This window comes from Aptenodytes patagonicus, chromosome 1, assembly GCF_965638725.1.
Source record: "Aptenodytes patagonicus chromosome 1, bAptPat1.pri.cur, whole genome shotgun sequence".
Taxonomy (NCBI): Eukaryota; Metazoa; Chordata; class Aves; order Sphenisciformes; family Spheniscidae; genus Aptenodytes; species Aptenodytes patagonicus.
The window spans coordinates 153,658,172-153,676,091 of NC_134949.1; the positions used below are offsets into that span (position 1 = coordinate 153,658,172).

The 17,920-nt window shown below is 38.1% G+C and overlaps 1 protein-coding gene across 5 annotated transcripts in view; it reads right to left on the minus strand.

Moving 5' to 3' along the window:
• Positions 1-2,475: 2,475 nt before the first annotated feature.
• Positions 2,476-17,920, minus strand: part of REV1 (REV1 DNA directed polymerase) — a 61,762-nt gene continuing 46,317 nt past the window's right edge. For 4 of the 5 annotated variants that reach the window (XM_076359522.1, XM_076359501.1, XM_076359512.1 and 1 more), the window contains 9 exons: positions 16,477-16,579; positions 14,500-14,656; positions 13,930-14,132; positions 11,164-11,397; positions 6,952-7,060; positions 5,662-5,873; positions 5,327-5,483; positions 4,346-4,448; positions 2,476-2,894 (listed from right to left, as the gene is read on the minus strand). In XM_076359522.1, the coding sequence (XP_076215637.1) occupies positions 2,783-2,894; positions 4,346-4,448; positions 5,327-5,483; positions 5,662-5,873; positions 6,952-7,060; positions 11,164-11,397; positions 13,930-14,132; positions 14,500-14,656; positions 16,477-16,579 (1,390 nt within the window). In that variant the 3' untranslated portion in view covers positions 2,476-2,782. The remainder of the gene's footprint in view (positions 2,895-4,345; positions 4,449-5,326; positions 5,484-5,661; positions 5,874-6,951; positions 7,061-11,163; positions 11,398-13,929; positions 14,133-14,499; positions 14,657-16,476; positions 16,580-17,920) is intronic. The other variant, XM_076359533.1, reaches the window with a different exon arrangement.

A 17,920-nucleotide genomic window follows, 5' to 3' on the forward strand; every position in this document is an offset into this window, starting at 1 on the left:
GCTTGAATTTCAGCAACTATTCCTCTGTGTAAACAGTTAGCATGTCCATTTTCTTAAATGGGGAAAAAAGAAAAAGGCAGCTTCAAAAGCAGCAACTAAAGTGGCTCTGAAAGACCCAAACTAGAACCTAGTGGAAACCTAGAGAACTTGACTCGGGTACGGTCCCTCTCCCTCTGTAGACAGACATCTACAAATAGATGCGGTTATATAGAGAGATATCCAACAAGCTAACTTGAGCTGGAAAAATCAGTGACAGGCTGGTTGGGGTTGGAAGGGACCTCTTGCGGCTGCCAAGTCCAAACCCCTCCCTGTGCTCAGGGTATGGGCAGTCAGAGCAGGTTACCCAGGACTGTGTCCGGTTGCGTTTTGAGCATCTCCACTGATGGAGGATCCACAACTCCTGTGGGCAACCTGTTCCAGGGCGTGTGTGGGCTGTATGTTTTGGACCAGTTTGTGCCTGCTGTCTCATGCCCTTTCACTTGATACCAGAGAGTAACGTCTGTCTCCATCTTCCTTATTCCCCCATTAGGTGTTTATACATGTGGGTAAGACTTCCCCCCCGCCCAGCCTTCTCTTCTCCAGGCTGAACAGTCCCAGCCCTCTCAGCCTCTCCTTGTATTAAGAGAGAAGCTCTGCTCCCTTAAGCAACTCTGTGGCCCTGCGTTGTATGCCCATGTCCCCTCTCATACTGGGGAGCCCAGAACTGGACCCAGCAGGCCAGGTGTGTCTCACCAGTGCTGAGCAGAGGGGAAGAATCTCCTCCATCGACCTGCTGGTGATGTTCTTCCTCATGCAGCCTGGGAGGCTGTTGGCCGCCTTTGCTGTGAGCGAGTACTGCTGGTTCAAGCAACCCACAGGGCCTTATCTGCAGAGCTGCTTTCTGGCCAGCTGGCCCCCAGTGCCTGGGGTGGCTCCTCCCCGGGTGCAGAACTTTGCACTTCTCCTTGTTGAACTTCACGAGGTTCCCACCAGCCCGTTTCTCCAGCCTGTTTGTCTCTCCAGATGCTGCAGAGCCCTCTGCCGCATCAGCCAATCTTGTGTCATCAGCAAACTCGCTGAGGGTGCGCTCTGCCCCACAGCCAGGTCATTAATGAAGATGTTGAATAGGATTGGACCTGGTAATGACTGTAGGGTTACACCACTTGGGACTGGCCTCTAGCAGGACTTTGTGCCACTGATCACCACGCCCAGGGCCTGCCTGCCCAGGTAGTGCTTGATCCACATCCCTGTCTCTAGCCCATACTTCATCAGCTTGCCTATGAGGATGTTACAGGAGGTGTTATGAAAAGCCTTACTAAAGCCAAGGGAAGCAACGTCTGCTACCCTTCCCTCCTCCATCACCTTGTTGCAGAAGGCTGCCAGGTTGGTACCTCTCCCAGTGTGCATTACAAGGGAAGTCCAGGGCACAACCTAAGGCTAAAAAATGCTGTCGCTGCTGTAACCTGTCCTGCAGCCAGTGCAGCGACTGCAGAGCGTTCCCTGCTCTAGCTGTAGTTAGCTGCAGCTAATTTGAGTGCAGCAGCTCCTGCCCTGTGGTAGCGGAGATGCTTCCAGCTAAGCTGGTGGCGCAAATCCTGCTCCAGGGCTAGCTCCAGTTTGCATTCCAGCTTTCAATTCTACAGTCAGGTGGGTCCACACCCATCCAGGGTTACGTGGGGTACTTCTGATTCCCCCCGAGTCATTTCTTCAGAAAAGGAAAAGATTTTTCTTACCACCCAGGTTTTGTTCAAGCAGTCTTCATTCTTTCCAGGCACCTGAACAGCCTTGCTTCACCGTATTGGGCCAAATACGACTATACGAGGCTGGTGTACACCTGGAAAAAGCAGACTTGCCCAAAACAAACTGTAGCGATGCAAGCATACCCCTCCCTACCACGCACACGAATAGATAGGGCTATTTATTTCACTTCTGCTACTCACTACGACCTATTTTGTTACGTTGCATAAAGGAAATGCCTGCCACAGGCTGGGGAGAACTATGGTATTTTAAAAGTGGAACACGGCTCTATCCTGCGTAGGACCGATAGAAGCTTAAACAGTGCTCCACGTTAGCTGCTCCCTAGCTCCTCAACAGCGCTGCTTTTGGGTAACTGTTTAAAGATCTCCATTTGTTTTCCTCCACGAGCACACATCTCTAGAGGTAACAGTGCACCTGAATACACAGAGCTCAGAGAGCAATTACGGTTCAGCTAACACACCGTGTGTGCTTTGGGAGTTGCTGGGCCATGCTGGTTTCCGTCTTTGAAGGATGAAACGGAAAATGAGCTAATATTCTTCCCTCAGCTTAAAATCCCTAATAAAGTCAGTGGAGAAGAAACAGAAAGCAGCCAGGGGAATGTACAGCAGCCTCCTACGTGTGTTGAGACAGTGTCACTGTGTAAAACTTTGTGAAATGAATCAAAGCTGCAGCTTTAATAAAAGGGGTTAGCTATATTCAAACTGAAGCATCACAAAATAGAATCAGTACAAAAATATACATACAGTTCTTTATTAAACAACTGTAAACACTTCACTGTAAAAATCCATAAAACTTTATAAACAAACATTTTGTAAATAGATTCTATACTACAATAAAAGAATTTTAACACAATTATTTACATGCAATACTGACAAATTTGGCACTTTCTGAAAAGAAATGTACAAAACACTTCGTTGTTTAAAAAGAAATTTGAAATTATAAAAACTCAGGGCATTACTATCATGCACTTTGCAAATACCTCACAAGCACTTATGGCACAGCTAGCAGAGAGCTCCAGGCTCTCATCAAGCTCTTTACTACAAGTTCAGATAACTTTTAGTGTGCTTCCGTAAGTTTGTTGTAAAACTACCTGAACATTGTCAAGAATGAAGTCAAATGCCATATTCCAAACTGATTCCACAGATGACTGCATTAACCTGAAGGGGAAAAGGAAGAAGAGGGAGAAAATTACCGTTACAGAACCAGTCCTTTTTGCAGCAAGTTTTGGTCTTCGTATTGGAAAACGAGATCGCAACAGTTCACAATGAACGGTGCTTTGATTCGATCTTGGTAAAGCCCTCTCTCTTCGAATATACCAAGTCTTATCTAATGCCACAGATTCCTCTGCCACTCAATGATGAAACTTCTCATCTGAACGGTGTCACACCAGCTTGTAAATGTCAGCATTTTGCAGTGGTTGTAAGCCTCCGATTAAAGTGGTGACCTTCTACCAACCTCATACTGAAGAATCAGAAATGGCAAGCTTCTGGATCCTCATCCCAAGACATACATGCTACTTTTTTCTTCCAACGAATGCCAAGGGTGATTAAGACATTTAAATAACAGGTTTTGGGGGCACTGTATGGTGTTTATTGCTACAAGTGGAACCAAATAATGGAGGCCCACAGAGAGCTTCTGAGTTACCTCTATCATTCAGCTGCTACTAGAAGCAAGCTAAAGAAATGCCCAAGGAAAACAAAGAAGCTCTGTACGCTCAAAATCCCCTTCTAGGTCACTATTACAGGAGAGCAGAGGGTTCCTGCACTTACAGCTTTGGAAGACCTAACATCAGTATCATATGGACAACTGCGTATCATCCAACTCCTGATTCCTTGTCCTCCGCTTGTTACCAGGCTTTGGAGAGACAGACTGCCATCAGTGCACACCTCGCACACAGGGACCAGGAACGGGACGTGATGCTTTCTGAAGACTTTTATAAGGAATTTACTATATAGCATTCTACGAAACTGTTAACTGCACTGTGCGTTTTGCATTTTCTGAGGCCTAAAGACATCCCATAATACAAAAGCATAGTGAAGTTTTTACACTGCTGTAGTCTTTTGGGTGTTGATTAATTCTGTGAAATAAATACTTTCCAGATCTAAGACACGGAAAGTGGAGCTCCATAGTTAAGTATCGGTTAGTAAGCAAGTCATAAATGGAACTTGGGCCTCCTGACTCATGGGAAGAGTAATAGGAGCACAGTAACTAAGTAATAAAAATGGATTTAATAGGTTGGAGAGGTGAGACAGGATCTGGATACAGCAGGAGAACTGAAATCAGATGAAGCAAAGGAAAGATCTAAGGTGACATGAAAAATGAGTGAGAACAGGATGAAGAAAAGGGACAATAATGACAAAAATGACAAAAACTGTATCCTTTGTCTGGAAACAAAAGACTGCAGCAAATACTATTAAATGCTACTATTAATTTTTCACAAATTACCTATTTTATCTGCCCAACTTCTTTCCACCCCCCAATTTTTGGGAAAAATATTTACACTCATCAATGGAATGTCTAATAGGCTTCTGGCCTCACATTGAAGCATCTAGTGCTTAACTGCTAACAAAACCAGTCTAAACGTCACAAGTACTAGCAAATGAGATACCTTTTCATGTACTTAACAACCAGATCTAACTTCTCCAAATCTTTTTCTTCTATTAGATCAGTACAATACTTCACGACCTGTAGAATGTCTTCTTCCATAGGATCTGTAATAAAAAAAAAAAAGAGAGAACTTTTCTCTAAGTATACTTAGAATATGATCACAGAAACATTGGAATATAACAGAAAGAAATTCTGCAGTGTTAGCACATCAGGGGCTGATCTGACAATCGCTGTATTCCCATACCTCCCCCCAGCATCACAAGTTGTGTACATAAAAGGACTGCGAGGTCCTGAAATATCTGTCTTGTAGACCTCTTCTTTTTTTTCTTCAGTAAGAACAAATGACAGCCAAGCTAATGTTAACCAAAGGGAAAAGAAATAGGGATTTAGAATGGAATGGCTGTTTTGAGACTCTTAGGAGAATAGTAATGGCCAGGGTTTGAAGGATCTCACAGGTCAGATTTCCCAAGATATTAAGGTATTGCTAATTGTTTGACATAATGTTAAAATTCAAATCACCATTTAGCAATGGTGATACACTTTTGCACTTTATTCTAGAATTCTTTCCAGCAGTTATTTTGAAAAAAACTGCATTCCTTTGCCTCTAAAATGACATCTTCATGAAAGAGGAATTCCCCTTCAATAGCTTTCATCCTAGTGGTTGTAACACGTTGGACAAAATAAGGAAAACCTCCCACACAAGTAACGTCAAGGCGTAAGACAAGGGCCTGACAAATGGGTTGAAGAGAGGGCATGTAGATTTTCATGATGTTAAGCAAGAAACAGGAGCTGGCAAAAACACAGAGTAACAACTGAGTAGGAAGAATCAAGTTACTCCAAGATTGCAAGGCAGTGAGACTTCAAGATTACTGTGAAAAATATCCAGTGAAAGGAAGAGTGAAGGAAGAAAGTACAAAAAGCCTACTAAAAAAAGTTTTCCTTGTGATGCGTGCAAGATCATCACTAGCATGACATCCCATACCTGAAATAGTTGTAATCCATTCCTTCAACAATGTCTTTACATCATTGAATTCAACAGCTCCAGCTAGGTTGGGTGCTTGTGGCCTAAATGAACCAGGCTGTTCAGTCTGCAGAGCTGATGGGCCTGAGGAATCTGAAGTTGATGGAACGGCTTCCGGCTGTTCCAAATATAAAAGTTGATAATGCTCAGTCTGACAAATACGGTAACACCATATATATACATAGATAAGCGTCTAGTAAAGAATCCAGTAAAGAAAACAAGCTGCATTTGTGAACATGGGCTAAGGCTAAAGAAACAGACGTAGCTTTACTGAAAGCTGTTCGTGTTAAAATTACCTGAGCAGCTGTTCCTTCTTGTTTCAAGAAACCATCTATTAGCTTCTGTGGGCTTCCAGATGTAGCCAGCATGTTTTTTGCAGGGCTACCAACGAGTTTGTTTTTCAGAGGACTCTGAATCTTTTTTACAGGACTGACTGGATTTTTTTTCCTGATTTTTTTCTTATTTTTCATTGTTGCATGCTTCAGGTGTAGGAAAGGATTTTTTGACACTGAAAAACACAGGAATAGTCAGTGGTTGATACATTTAAAATTTAATACTTTTCCATTGAAAGGGGGACTCTGTATGTTCCATAAAAATCTATGGATCAATTGGGAGAACATAACCTAGAGATAAAGCGACTTAACACTCACATGCCATTCCAGATACGGGCAATGTTTTAAGTATTTGAAAAGCACTGCTAGACAGTAGTGCACTCAGAGGATACTCAACTATTCATAAGCCTTTTAATATCAAGCATTTCAGTGCTTGAATATGAGCCACTGGCGAAATCTGAAGCCTACTGAACGAATTGCTTCGCCTCAGTCAGAGCACTGTGCCGCCTAGATACCCGCTAAGACTTCCCACCAGTGGTTATCAGCAAAACCAGCAGCAAAAAGCCCCCCAAATTGCTTTTATCATAGTTTACCAAGGAAATCACTCTCATTCCATCATACTAACATATCTGCATTAGTCCACTGACTATGCAATCAAGGTCTGATTATAATAATGCAGAACTGGCAATGAACCCAATGACATTTCCAACCTATTTTATGACAAAGCATGTGCACAGGGAATTAATCTTATTTCTTTCTACTGATTATAAAAAGGAGACCTGGGTGATAAGCTCAGAGTAAAACTGTCTGACTATCAGACATATGGTGAGATGTATCATATCTCTAGTTGCCTGAAACCCATACCAGTACTATGGGTTTCAGAGAACCATGAGAATGCTATCTGAACATAGTTTAACTAACTTAGATACCGAAGATGCAATACTTGAAATCACAAGACATATCAAGTTTAGATTCCATTCTGCAAACATATGGACATGGGTACGTTTAGGGCCACAGTCCCAATGAATTGAATTAATTACCCATTTAAGTAAAGCTAGGCATCTGTCTGCAAAATGAGACCACAGCTGGTTGTAACTGACAGTCTGCCAAAAATAAACACAGAAATTCAATTTAACATGGCATCTTCATAGAAGCTTTAGTTATATTTTCCAGTTTGTTATTTAGGGTTGCATAAATCTCTTTGAATAGTAAACAACTTCTATACAAAACTATTGTACAACTATATATACTCACCAAAAGTGTTAGCAGGTTGCTGCTCCGATTGCTTTTGCCTTTGATCATATGCATCTTTCAGCTCTGCTTGCAACTCAGCAGGTAGTGCAGCAAAAACCTCAGGGTCCACCTGAACAGTAACAAAAGATTAATTTGATTATTTTACCAGTGATCAACACTGCTTGCTTTCCTCTAGAACACTCACATGAGAAAGGTATTTACATTTTATGCCAAACAAAAATAAATGAGATATAACTGAAACACTGTAAAATATGTTATACATTTTCTTCATGTACTTCAGCTTGTAAAAACCATAACATCTTCCTTTTAATACTACTCTGCATTTATTATTTTATAAAATTACTATTTATGGGCCTATAATACACTAACCATCTTTATCCACATACTTTATTCACCACTATCTTTATCCACCTACTGATACACAGTACAGCTATATTAACAGCACAATTAAGCCTAACTCAGAGAACACTCCCTTCAAATTTCCAAACTCAAACACTGTGACTATCAGACTTTTGCCCTCCTTTTCTTTTGATACTTCTATTTCCTGGAAGCTGCTACACTCTTCAAACAAAATATCCTTGGAAATAGTCTCGCTTCTTTAAGGACAGGAAACGCTAGTCCAGCTACCTCATATTTTGAACTAGCACAAGAGGGTTTCATTTCTTTCTCCCACAGATGTCCACCCCTTGTTCAACTGATAAAAACGCAGTCCCTTCCAACTGTCCTAGGGGCTTGAATTCTAGACAGGAAATCATTTGTCGCCAATTGCCATACACACTCATATGGACAAAATAAAATTTCATGTATTATCGGTTATCTTCCCTCACTGTGTGTCTGAAGTAGCAAATTAGTGACAGACTAGTCTTGTATTCTGAGTTTCCCAATATTATTGCACAGTGTTTTCAGCTCATAATCTGCAAAACCTAATTCAAAAAAACAAACCTATCATTTAGAGGATTAGATCTGCCCAGTGGGAGGGTGCCCTTCATTTCAGTGGTAAAATTCAGAGATGCGCACAAACAAAAGAAAATTTATTCAAAACTACTATTACTATTCTAAGGGCACAATACAATTTCTACCATTATCTGAGATACTGTATTTATTATACATCAGTATGCATATACATTAAAAGTTACCTCTTATTTTTAATAGAGATTTGAACTTTTTTTTTAAACCAAAATATGTATATATGTCAGGAAGGTAGGCTGTGCTATTCACACATATGATGTCTAAATTATATAGATAATAAACATGAACATGCTCCCACAGGTAAAACTCATCAATTTAGCACAACATTTTTTCTGATTTTAGAACTCCATGTGCCGACACAAATTTTTCACCACACAAAATATGCACTAATTAAAGGAAGAAATGGAAACAACTCTGACCTCAATTACAGCATATATTGCGCAGAACAAAGCACTGTAGTGGAATGTAGCCAATTAAGTCCAGAGGCGTAAGTTATTTTTTAAACGTAAATTTTATTTAATAAAACTATTTTAAAAAGGTTAGTGTTCTCTGGTTAAGCGCTCGAGAGTGAGGAATTTGGGAGGCCCTGAATTAACACTGTTTTTTGTGTACACCACTTAATAATTCATGCAGAAATAATGTAGTACAGGGAACTGGATGCGTTTTTGTTATTCCCCCTACCATTGCCCTCTGAAAGTGTAACATGTAAAAATTCAGTTAGAAGACCCATTAGTCAAGTTCATACGAATCCTATACTAATTAATTGGAGTTTTGGGTAATTTACTGTACAGCCAGTGTCCTAATATAGCCTTCATATAGCTGTATCACATTCACATTATGGAGAACCTTGATTTTGTAAATTCATGTATAACCTCAGCATACAGCTATCAGTATTTTTGATGTGCTGTATAAATTTCCTTAGAAGGAATCTATACCATGTTAAGACAATGTACGGACGAGGTGCAAATTTGCCAGCAGTAATTAACTCCACTACTACAAATGTCATTCATTTCTAAGCATCTGTAATCTTCTTGCATCCTATGCTTTTACAGGATTCAGCTGTGGCAGAGATACACAGCTCTTCTAAATTTTAAGATTACTTCAACAGCTGATGGAAATGAATGCAACCTGTCTGGATTCTTTTTAGGGGAGAACCTCACCCAGCAAAGGACATTTTCCACACGTTTTCCAATGAATAAGTCACTATCGGCCAGTTAACTTGGCACCTGGTCATAAAAACACAGTTCAGACAAAAGGAACGAAGGGTTGAAAAACAAGCCTAATTAAGTTATAGAAAGATGGCAGGGCATAATTTACATTTGCTGAGTTGATGTAGCTAAAGCACTCAATTTGGAGTGGCTTGCAATATTTCTATACCTGAAACCTGTTACTACTTAGTTCAGAGTCATTTGAAAGAAAGTAATCTTAAATGTTTGTGTGCACTCATACAATACACATTCCCACAAAGACTTTAACAATAAAAAAAATTGTGTCAAACTATATTTAGACAAAGATGATATTTTTCAATTAAGTTCACATTTGATTTTAACACAGAAAAAAATCCTCCCGTATTAATGAACTGGTTTTAGCATTTTTTTTCTCCAAGCCTAAGGAAGCTATTCAACCATATTATTCTAGGTATTAAACTTGGACCTAACAGAAAATGAAACCTGTAAATCTTAGTTCTCTTTTTGCCAATAAAGAAAGCTGAATGGTCTTCAGGAGAAAATTTGGAGTACAAGCATAAGGCATTCTAAAATAGACAGTATGGATATCTCCGACAAATAAATAGGAAGTAGCCAATTCTTTTTGAACTACAACTTCAAACAAAAAGGCCGCTCTGCTAAGCCGACATTTTTGGATCAAGTAAGGGTCACAAAATGCATTAGGAGATAGAGACAGAAAAACCAGTGCATTTGAGTGTGTAAATTAGGTCTTTCTAAGACAATCTCAAAAAGCAATGCTGTTATAAAGAAACAACAATCAAATCTCAATAGATAAAGCATAAACACAAACTAAATGTAATTTTTATAGAAAGCCATATGCAGTTAAAGTTTACTCTGAAAAAGAGTACTGAGTGGTAAAACAAGTGTGGAGGGGTGTACTTTAAAGCACAACATAATTTAACACACAAGTCCAAGATAAACTCTTGCCTATGAATAAATGTAACTACATAATTTAAAACAGCTGGGGCACGGAGATTTCATATACTATTCGCACAATATCTCCATAGAGGAAACCCAACTTTGCAATTCAGTAATAAAAACTGACACAACTGGTTTTGAACCAAATTTTAGTAGTATAATAGACTACACATCTTCTAAAAAACAATTATGCATTAACTATTATTTACTGAAAACAGGTCAGGAATTTCTACCTAATTTTCTCTGGATTCTTTGTCAGCTAAGCAGCATTATGCCTTAGAAACAGCAACAAATATCTCTCTATAAATCTGATCGGTGATATCGCTTTGTTTGAGTACTGCAATGGAGCAATGGCACAGCAAATAGAAAAATAAAAATACTGCTCTATTTTAAATGATGCATATGAAAGATATTATATCTCTGGGTAATCCAATCTTTGATTTTTATTTTTCTTTTACCCTACATTTGTTCAGCACCATCTTGGATTGACGGGTGGAATATAATTAGAAGCATCATTACTGCTCCCCCTTCAAGCCCCTATTTTGAGAAACAACTTTGCACTTTCCCCATCCTGGACATGCTGTATATGAGCTCATTTAAAAATTATGGAGACATTCATGATCTTTAGCCATGCCTGCCTCTCTCCCAAGAATGTGATATAAACAATCACATCTACAGAAGCTAGTAGAGGTTGGCTTTACACCATCAAAACATCCCCTTAAACAGAGTGAGTCTCCTGTGACTAGCTAAGCAGATTTTAGGACTGCTTCAGACTGATGGTGCAGTGTAACTCAGCTGCAATGCAGAAAAAAGGCTATTTACACACTGGATTGCAAAGCAAAGGGTAAATGAGGAGGTTTTACATTAAACAACAGCAAAAACATAGGCATACTGATGCCTATAAATCTTTAATAAATACGATCATACTATGTTTGTGATAGATCAAGTTACATTTAAAAGCACAGACTTTTTAAGATGTTAAAGGACCATAAATAATTTGGTAAGTCATAGATTCTAGTAATGCTGTCTCAAGAAAAAGCTGTTAACTGTTCCTATAGGTGGGAAGTTGATGTTTATTGATACCCTGCAAACATCCTACCTGTGAGAAAGCTGGCAAGGCTATCACATTAATTCCCATATTGGTATTTGGTTCTTGGAGATCTGGTATTTGTAAAAGCACTGTTCCAACTGGTTGTGACAGAAGTGCAGTGTTACATCCATTTATTGGCTCTTTTCTGCCATCTCCGTAATTCTCTCCTTGCTGAATGGTGTATATTTGCTCTACTTGTTCTCGGAGATCAGGCGGCAGAGCTTCGAGCACAGACTTATCTAGCTGCAAATATATAAAGCTTTTAGATTTCTCTGAGGAATAGAGAACAGAGTTAATTTTACTCAAAAACTAGTTCTACAGTTTTGAATTTTAGCAAAAAAATATTAATTTTAATCTGTGTATGCAAACATACTTAGGAACCTGACAGTTACACTCTGCAGCAGCAAAATGTAAAAATATCATTTAAGACTAAGTAGTTCAGTAAATATGAATGCTCAGTTTTATCTTTTCACAATGTTCAGTGTTCTCATCACAAATCATATCTAAGGTTTCCTCTACAACTACCTAATGATAAGGAAACCCAAATTCTGAGTTCAAATTATATAGGCAACATGTTGATACGAATACTAAATTGGTGTCTGGTACAAAGCAGTAAGCAATTAATTTCTTTCTTTATATAGTTCTAGGATCATGTTACTAATTTACTTTAATGGTATCATGTATGTTTGCATACTGTCAGACTCTTGTCACAGATTTTGATAATGAAATAAGCTTTAGATTCAAATTTTTGCTTGCCGTAATTGGTACTTACCCTCAATTATCGACTTGAAACAACTGAAATGACCCCTCAGTACCTAGGAGTTGCTGTATACAATGACAGCTGCACGAGTGACAGAATGAATGTAACTGACAAGCAGATTTACAGCACCATTTTTCTCGCAAGTAAAATTTGAGTAAAACTATGTAGATAAATGCCAGTGTTTGCCTGAAAGTTCTGCTAAATGAGACTCCATGGCAGAGTTAGAAAACTTTATCTTTCACCTTAAGAAGAAAATTTGGAGTTTATGACCAGATTCTGGATTTACAGAGAAGAACTGCAAATTATCTATGAAAAGATACTTGGCTTATGGTAACTGAGAGGTTTCGACAAAAGCTGTCTGTATTACTAATCTCTTCAGTTATTCATTCTACATTCTGTTTGTGTTCCCTCATTCCAAATTTACTACATATATACCTCTATAAACATTTTCTGGAAATCCTGGGTGTAAAATATCTTGCTGTTGCTTTCCTAGCACACAGTACACAAACAGCAGTATGGGACTAACTCTCACCACTCCTCCCCTGTACCGTATTCCTTATTATATTCCATATTATAATATGGTTATAAAGCAGAAGGAAAGATAAGCATATTGTGCCATAAGGCCACCAAAGCTTTAGGAACTGTACTGCACAGCTAGTGCATTTTTTGCTTGTTCATACATATTCCTCCTATAGGAGAATCTGAGTATATGGAGCTTTACATTGTTCAGTCAAGTTGCTTTTAGATCCTGAGCTAGCTTGGGTATTGCATTATGGAAAAAACAGTTTTCTGCCAAAAGCATAACTGGCTTCTAAAAATGTATAAATATTTGGTAAAGCCGTTAACAGAACACCAACAAAGGCTTTTACAGATTTAAATTACAGAAATTAAAATTACAGATTTTTACAGAAAAGCATGTAAATCTGCTTATACCCGAGATACCTACAGAATTCAGTGCACCTTGCTCACAGCAGACCCTTATAACAGATGTCTGCTTGAATAACGTGGGATGGAAATAAGGAGGCTCTTCCTTTGTTAACACACACAAAAAAAAAAACCCAAACCCCACAGAAATATTTTACTTAAATAAAGATTGTCCTCCTCTCATCTAAAAGGTGATATTCTGTACAAATGTTGTGTGCATCTTAGCTTCAATATTATTTGAAGAAAATTTGAAAAAACACAGGAAGATGAATAATTAAATCTAAATACGACTTTGACATTCTTTTAGACAGAAACTTAGAGCACAGCCATTGTAAAAGTATACGAGTAAGACTAGTTGCCGTTCAGTTCCTTCTCACTGACTAAAGCTTGAAGGCAGATTTATAGTGTAATTTAAAGACTGGTATCGAATACATGATTTTAAGAAATTATGTGGAGAAGACTACCTGATTATCATTTATTGGCATCTGTGGCAAAGAACAGTGCTGCCATAAAGACGGATGGAAAACTAGAAGTTCTGTCTTCATGAAAATGACACAAAGTACTTGTCAAAATCCTTCCTGAGCCACTCATCAGTGATTAAGTTAATCAGAAACAATTTTTAAGAGCTAACGTAAGAAAAGGGAATTTACAAATCTGCATCGTATCATAATCATATGATGGAAGTTTTCCTAAAGTTTATTTCGTGTTTTTTCTAATTAGGCTCTGGGCTTTGGTTGTGAAAGGTGATGTTTTTTACTATTTCATCCTCGGCACCTTTTCCATTCCTGTTCCATTCCAATCCTTTGGCAACTGATGGGAAGGGAAAAAGATACTGGAAAATTAAATTTCTTTCCTTTGAAAAAATATAACCTTTTATGAGTTAGTCTACAAATGTCTGCTCTGTAAAAATCCTTTTATTAAGGCAAAATAGTTTTGCATCAATAACAGTTTCTTACTGTGCATCGTACTCTACTAGAGCTCTTTCTGTTTAAAAAAACGTGTAATGTAACTTTTCCTGCTCTATCCAAATAAGACAAACAATCTCAAGTTATTACAATATATTGCAGATGTTTTATATTCTCAGATTTTACCTGGGAAGCAGATGGAACCTCAATACTCAAATTAAGCCTGGATTTTACGCTGATAGGAGAATGTACGCCATTCCATTTGACAGCAGACTCAGTGTTGTTAACATTAGAATTGAGACCAGATGCGAGATGGGTACCGCGAGATGGAAGAAAAGTGCAAGTTCTTGAATCAGAAGATATTTCAAGGTCCATAGCAGCCACAAATACTATACATATGAAAACAAAATACAGAATGATCATCTAATAGTTAAAAATACTCTGAAGATTCAAGATACAGTAAAGCTAATTTCCAGTTTTCTTTGCTAAATAGTTTATACAATATATAGCATAATTATAACACTTTCTATTTTAAATTATCCTTTGTTACTATTAACTTTTAAAAATGATCGGAATAATCCTATACAAAGTTTTATTTGTAGCATTTTCATTTGCAGCAGCAAAATCCACTCTCAAAGAGTTTATGTTAAATAATTGTACCGGTATAATGCTGAATAAGTATTCAAAAAGGTAATCTATGTTGGAGCCCTTCAGAACTGATCATTATCACACATGCAAAGTACAAAGCTTACTGACCTTCCTTACGTTCTTCTTCTGAGCACTTTTTTGCTTTCTGAACATGAAAAAGATCAATAACTGAATGTGATCCACCAGGTAAGTGTCCAGACTGTACTGTTGAGCAAGCTGAAGTGGTTTTACTGATGGGAACTAACTGCTGTACCTGAATTCCAACCTAAATCCAAAACATTAATACATTCATTTTATGAAGTTAAAAAAAAAAATAAAAAATCTGTAATTCTTTCATAATAGCATTGCCTTCTCTGAAATTGGCTGCCTGTTTTGTGTGGGGGAGAGAACAAATAAAAGTATGTTGAAATACACATAAATAGCCACTAACAACATCCCAAACAAATCCCAGGATTATCCACCACAATCGCAACAACTAAGAAATTACAAAGATAATACCATCTTAACTTCTCTGATATAGAAAAGTGCTGTCAACAGGATCATGAAACAATGCGTTTATTATGAAATTTCTTGGACACTAACAAATATAGACAAGCATGAAGGAGCTAGTGTATGTATTTCCACCAGGTCATCTTCTATAATTACATAGCAAGGATTTTGTTTGTTAACAGTTTCTTAGTTGCAATTAATGGGATATTAAAACATCATTGTAAAAAGTGTTTCTTTGCACATTTATCTTTTTGCTTTGAAATATTTCTAGATTTGAGTTCTAGAACGTGTAAGAAGCCTTTGGAATACTGTGTGTGCTGTGCTGTACAACAACTCTGCCTTGGGTTTTGTGGCCTTTTACGACAAGCGTTTGAGTTAAAGTGTTATGCTAAGTCTGCGGGCCAAGTGAGTGGATTCATCTCCCCAGGTGTGGGCACGAACAGCTAAGGGTATCACTTTAGGACCTTTCTAGATATTGTGAGAAAAAGGACACTTTAAAGCATGACTCACCTCATGTATAAGCAAAGCTTAAGGGGACTAGCTCCAATATAGACATAGACATTGGATGTGTCTAAAGTCAGTTGAAAAGAATACTACTGAGGGACCTTCGATATATCTGCACTTTATTATATAATCTAGAACTGAATGGCCCCTCCAGAACTGAACAGAGCCACCTGGTCAGAAGCAGTACATTGTTTTGCAAAACATCATGTGCAACACCCACGGGATACTAACTTTAAAGAAGAATCCTCTAAAACAAGGGCTAAAGAAATCAAGTGAAATAGAATGATGTAAGAAATCAGGAAAGACAACAAAGGAGACAGACAGACAAGAAACTAGAAAAAGACAGGGAGAGGATGAGAAATAGTTCCTCAACTCCAAGAAGAAACCCAAGCCATGGAGCTGACTTTGCAAGGCAACATTGTGAATCAAACCCCTACTTCTACATCTAGATGACCAATAAATGCAGGTTTGTTTTAGAAAGCCTCTGTGCTCCGTTGTAACAAATGGCTGATGCCAAAATAGTCTTATCACGGGTTCATGTTGCTATGACAAAGCCACTGAGATGAGCAAGAGTGTTCTAAAATAAACCATGATTCAAAAGAGCCAGTAATTCACCTTCAAACAAAAGCCAAACCATGGGTTGGTAACTTTTCTGGCTCTAAGACTTGCAGTCTAGAGCAAAAACTCCTCTGATCTGTATCTTTGATTGGCATTACAAGCAGTATTTATATTAGTTACTTAACTAGTAGCTGTGAAAAAGTTTACAGAAAATTCTAAGACAAAATAAAATTTACACGTGCTAATAGAACTATAGAAGATACAGTCTAACTTTGTTACCTCAGGCTGTTTTAAGTTGTGGATTAATCCATACCACAATAAAATTTTCTTTTTTTACTTTTATGGCTTTGTAACCATGTTTTTCAAAGGTAAACATACAAACCATAATATGATTGCATAGCCTAATTTACATAAGCTTTGTATTATCTACACTTTTGCTTAAGTTTATCATCTACCCTGGAGAACTGAAAATTTATGAAAGACAATGAAGAAGGTTGATAAAGAGAATAAATTTCAGTTTTCCCATTAACTCACCCCTCGCATATCCGATATGTTCAGTTTCATTGTGTGAAACATGTTTAGAGTTTCTTTCCCAATTACTTTTGCACTGTCTGTTGCATGGTCTAGAGTCACAGTCCTACAAAGAATAAAGAAGTATGGTTAAAAAGGAAACTGTTTCACCAGTCCTAAAGACAACAACAATTCTGTATTTATTCCAGAGAGGACCTCAAAGAAAGACAGATCATAATTTCTTGGCATACAGAAACTGAACACTGTTTTTTGTTCTGTGGTTTCTTTTTAAAGGCAATTAGAACTAAGCATGTTCTACAGAAAAAAAGCAGATTACTTACTAATTGAACATTCTCAGTGTGTGGTCCACACATTAAATTGTCAAATAGAGTATATATTTATATACATGCTATCTATTGAAGCCAGACAAAAATGTTTCACTTTACAGTACTCATAGAAATGCACTCATGCACCATCCTTCAACTCAAGCTTGGCTCATAAAGAGTTTGCTCAGTATTATTTCAGTTGTCAGTTGTCAAATGTCTAAAGCAAGAGTTTCAGAAGGAACTCTGAGGGAGAAGTAGATATAGGCATGTGCATGTGGATTACAAATAACAAAGAACTCTGATTAATGGTAAGTAACTTTAACTTTAAACAACATTCCAAATACACACCTTACACTGTGGGCAATTTTCTGCAACAACTCTCACAAAATTACCTGGTTGCGAGTTTTACAAATCGCCACCTGAGAGCTTGGCAGGGCAGTAGTAGTGCTTGGTAGTTCTGGATTCTCTAATGGCCTAACATTTGAGACAGGTAAGGACAGAATTTCAGGTGGCTAATCAAACATATGTGCGTGATGTAAAGTCTTCTCAGTGAGGTAACCGATGCACTTTTAACTCTGGGAGTGGGCTCTATGGACTTTGGTGTTTTGACAGGGTGACATCCTGACAACTTACTGAACACTTTGATGGTGTCTCCTTAAATTTTACTCTACTTTTGAATATGTCAGAAAGCACCATGAACAGCCAAGCGATCTCCAGAAAGGTCTGGTTCTGCCAATATGAAAAGGAAAAACCTTCCTGCTGTGAATGATATGAAGACCTCCCTGAGCCTTACACGTTAACATTTTTAAGAAAAAGGAGATCAGTATCACCATTAAGATGCAGCTATGCAAAATATTAGGGAGAAATGCAGGATGGGTCTAAAGGTACACACCATTTCAGAAGAATATTTTACAAAGGTCTATGCTGTACTATCAGGACTTGCTATCAATGATGCGGTAAAAATACCATTAACATCTCAGAAGTTGAATTTGATTTTAAGCGTGTCTGTGAGTCTGAATCCTTTGTAGGACTATGATTATCCTTCTAGGGAATCTTGACCTCTAGGACAAGAAAGCATAGCAACTCATTCACCTGCGAGGTGAGGGGGTCATGTAGCTACAGAGAAAATTTTTAATTGAAGA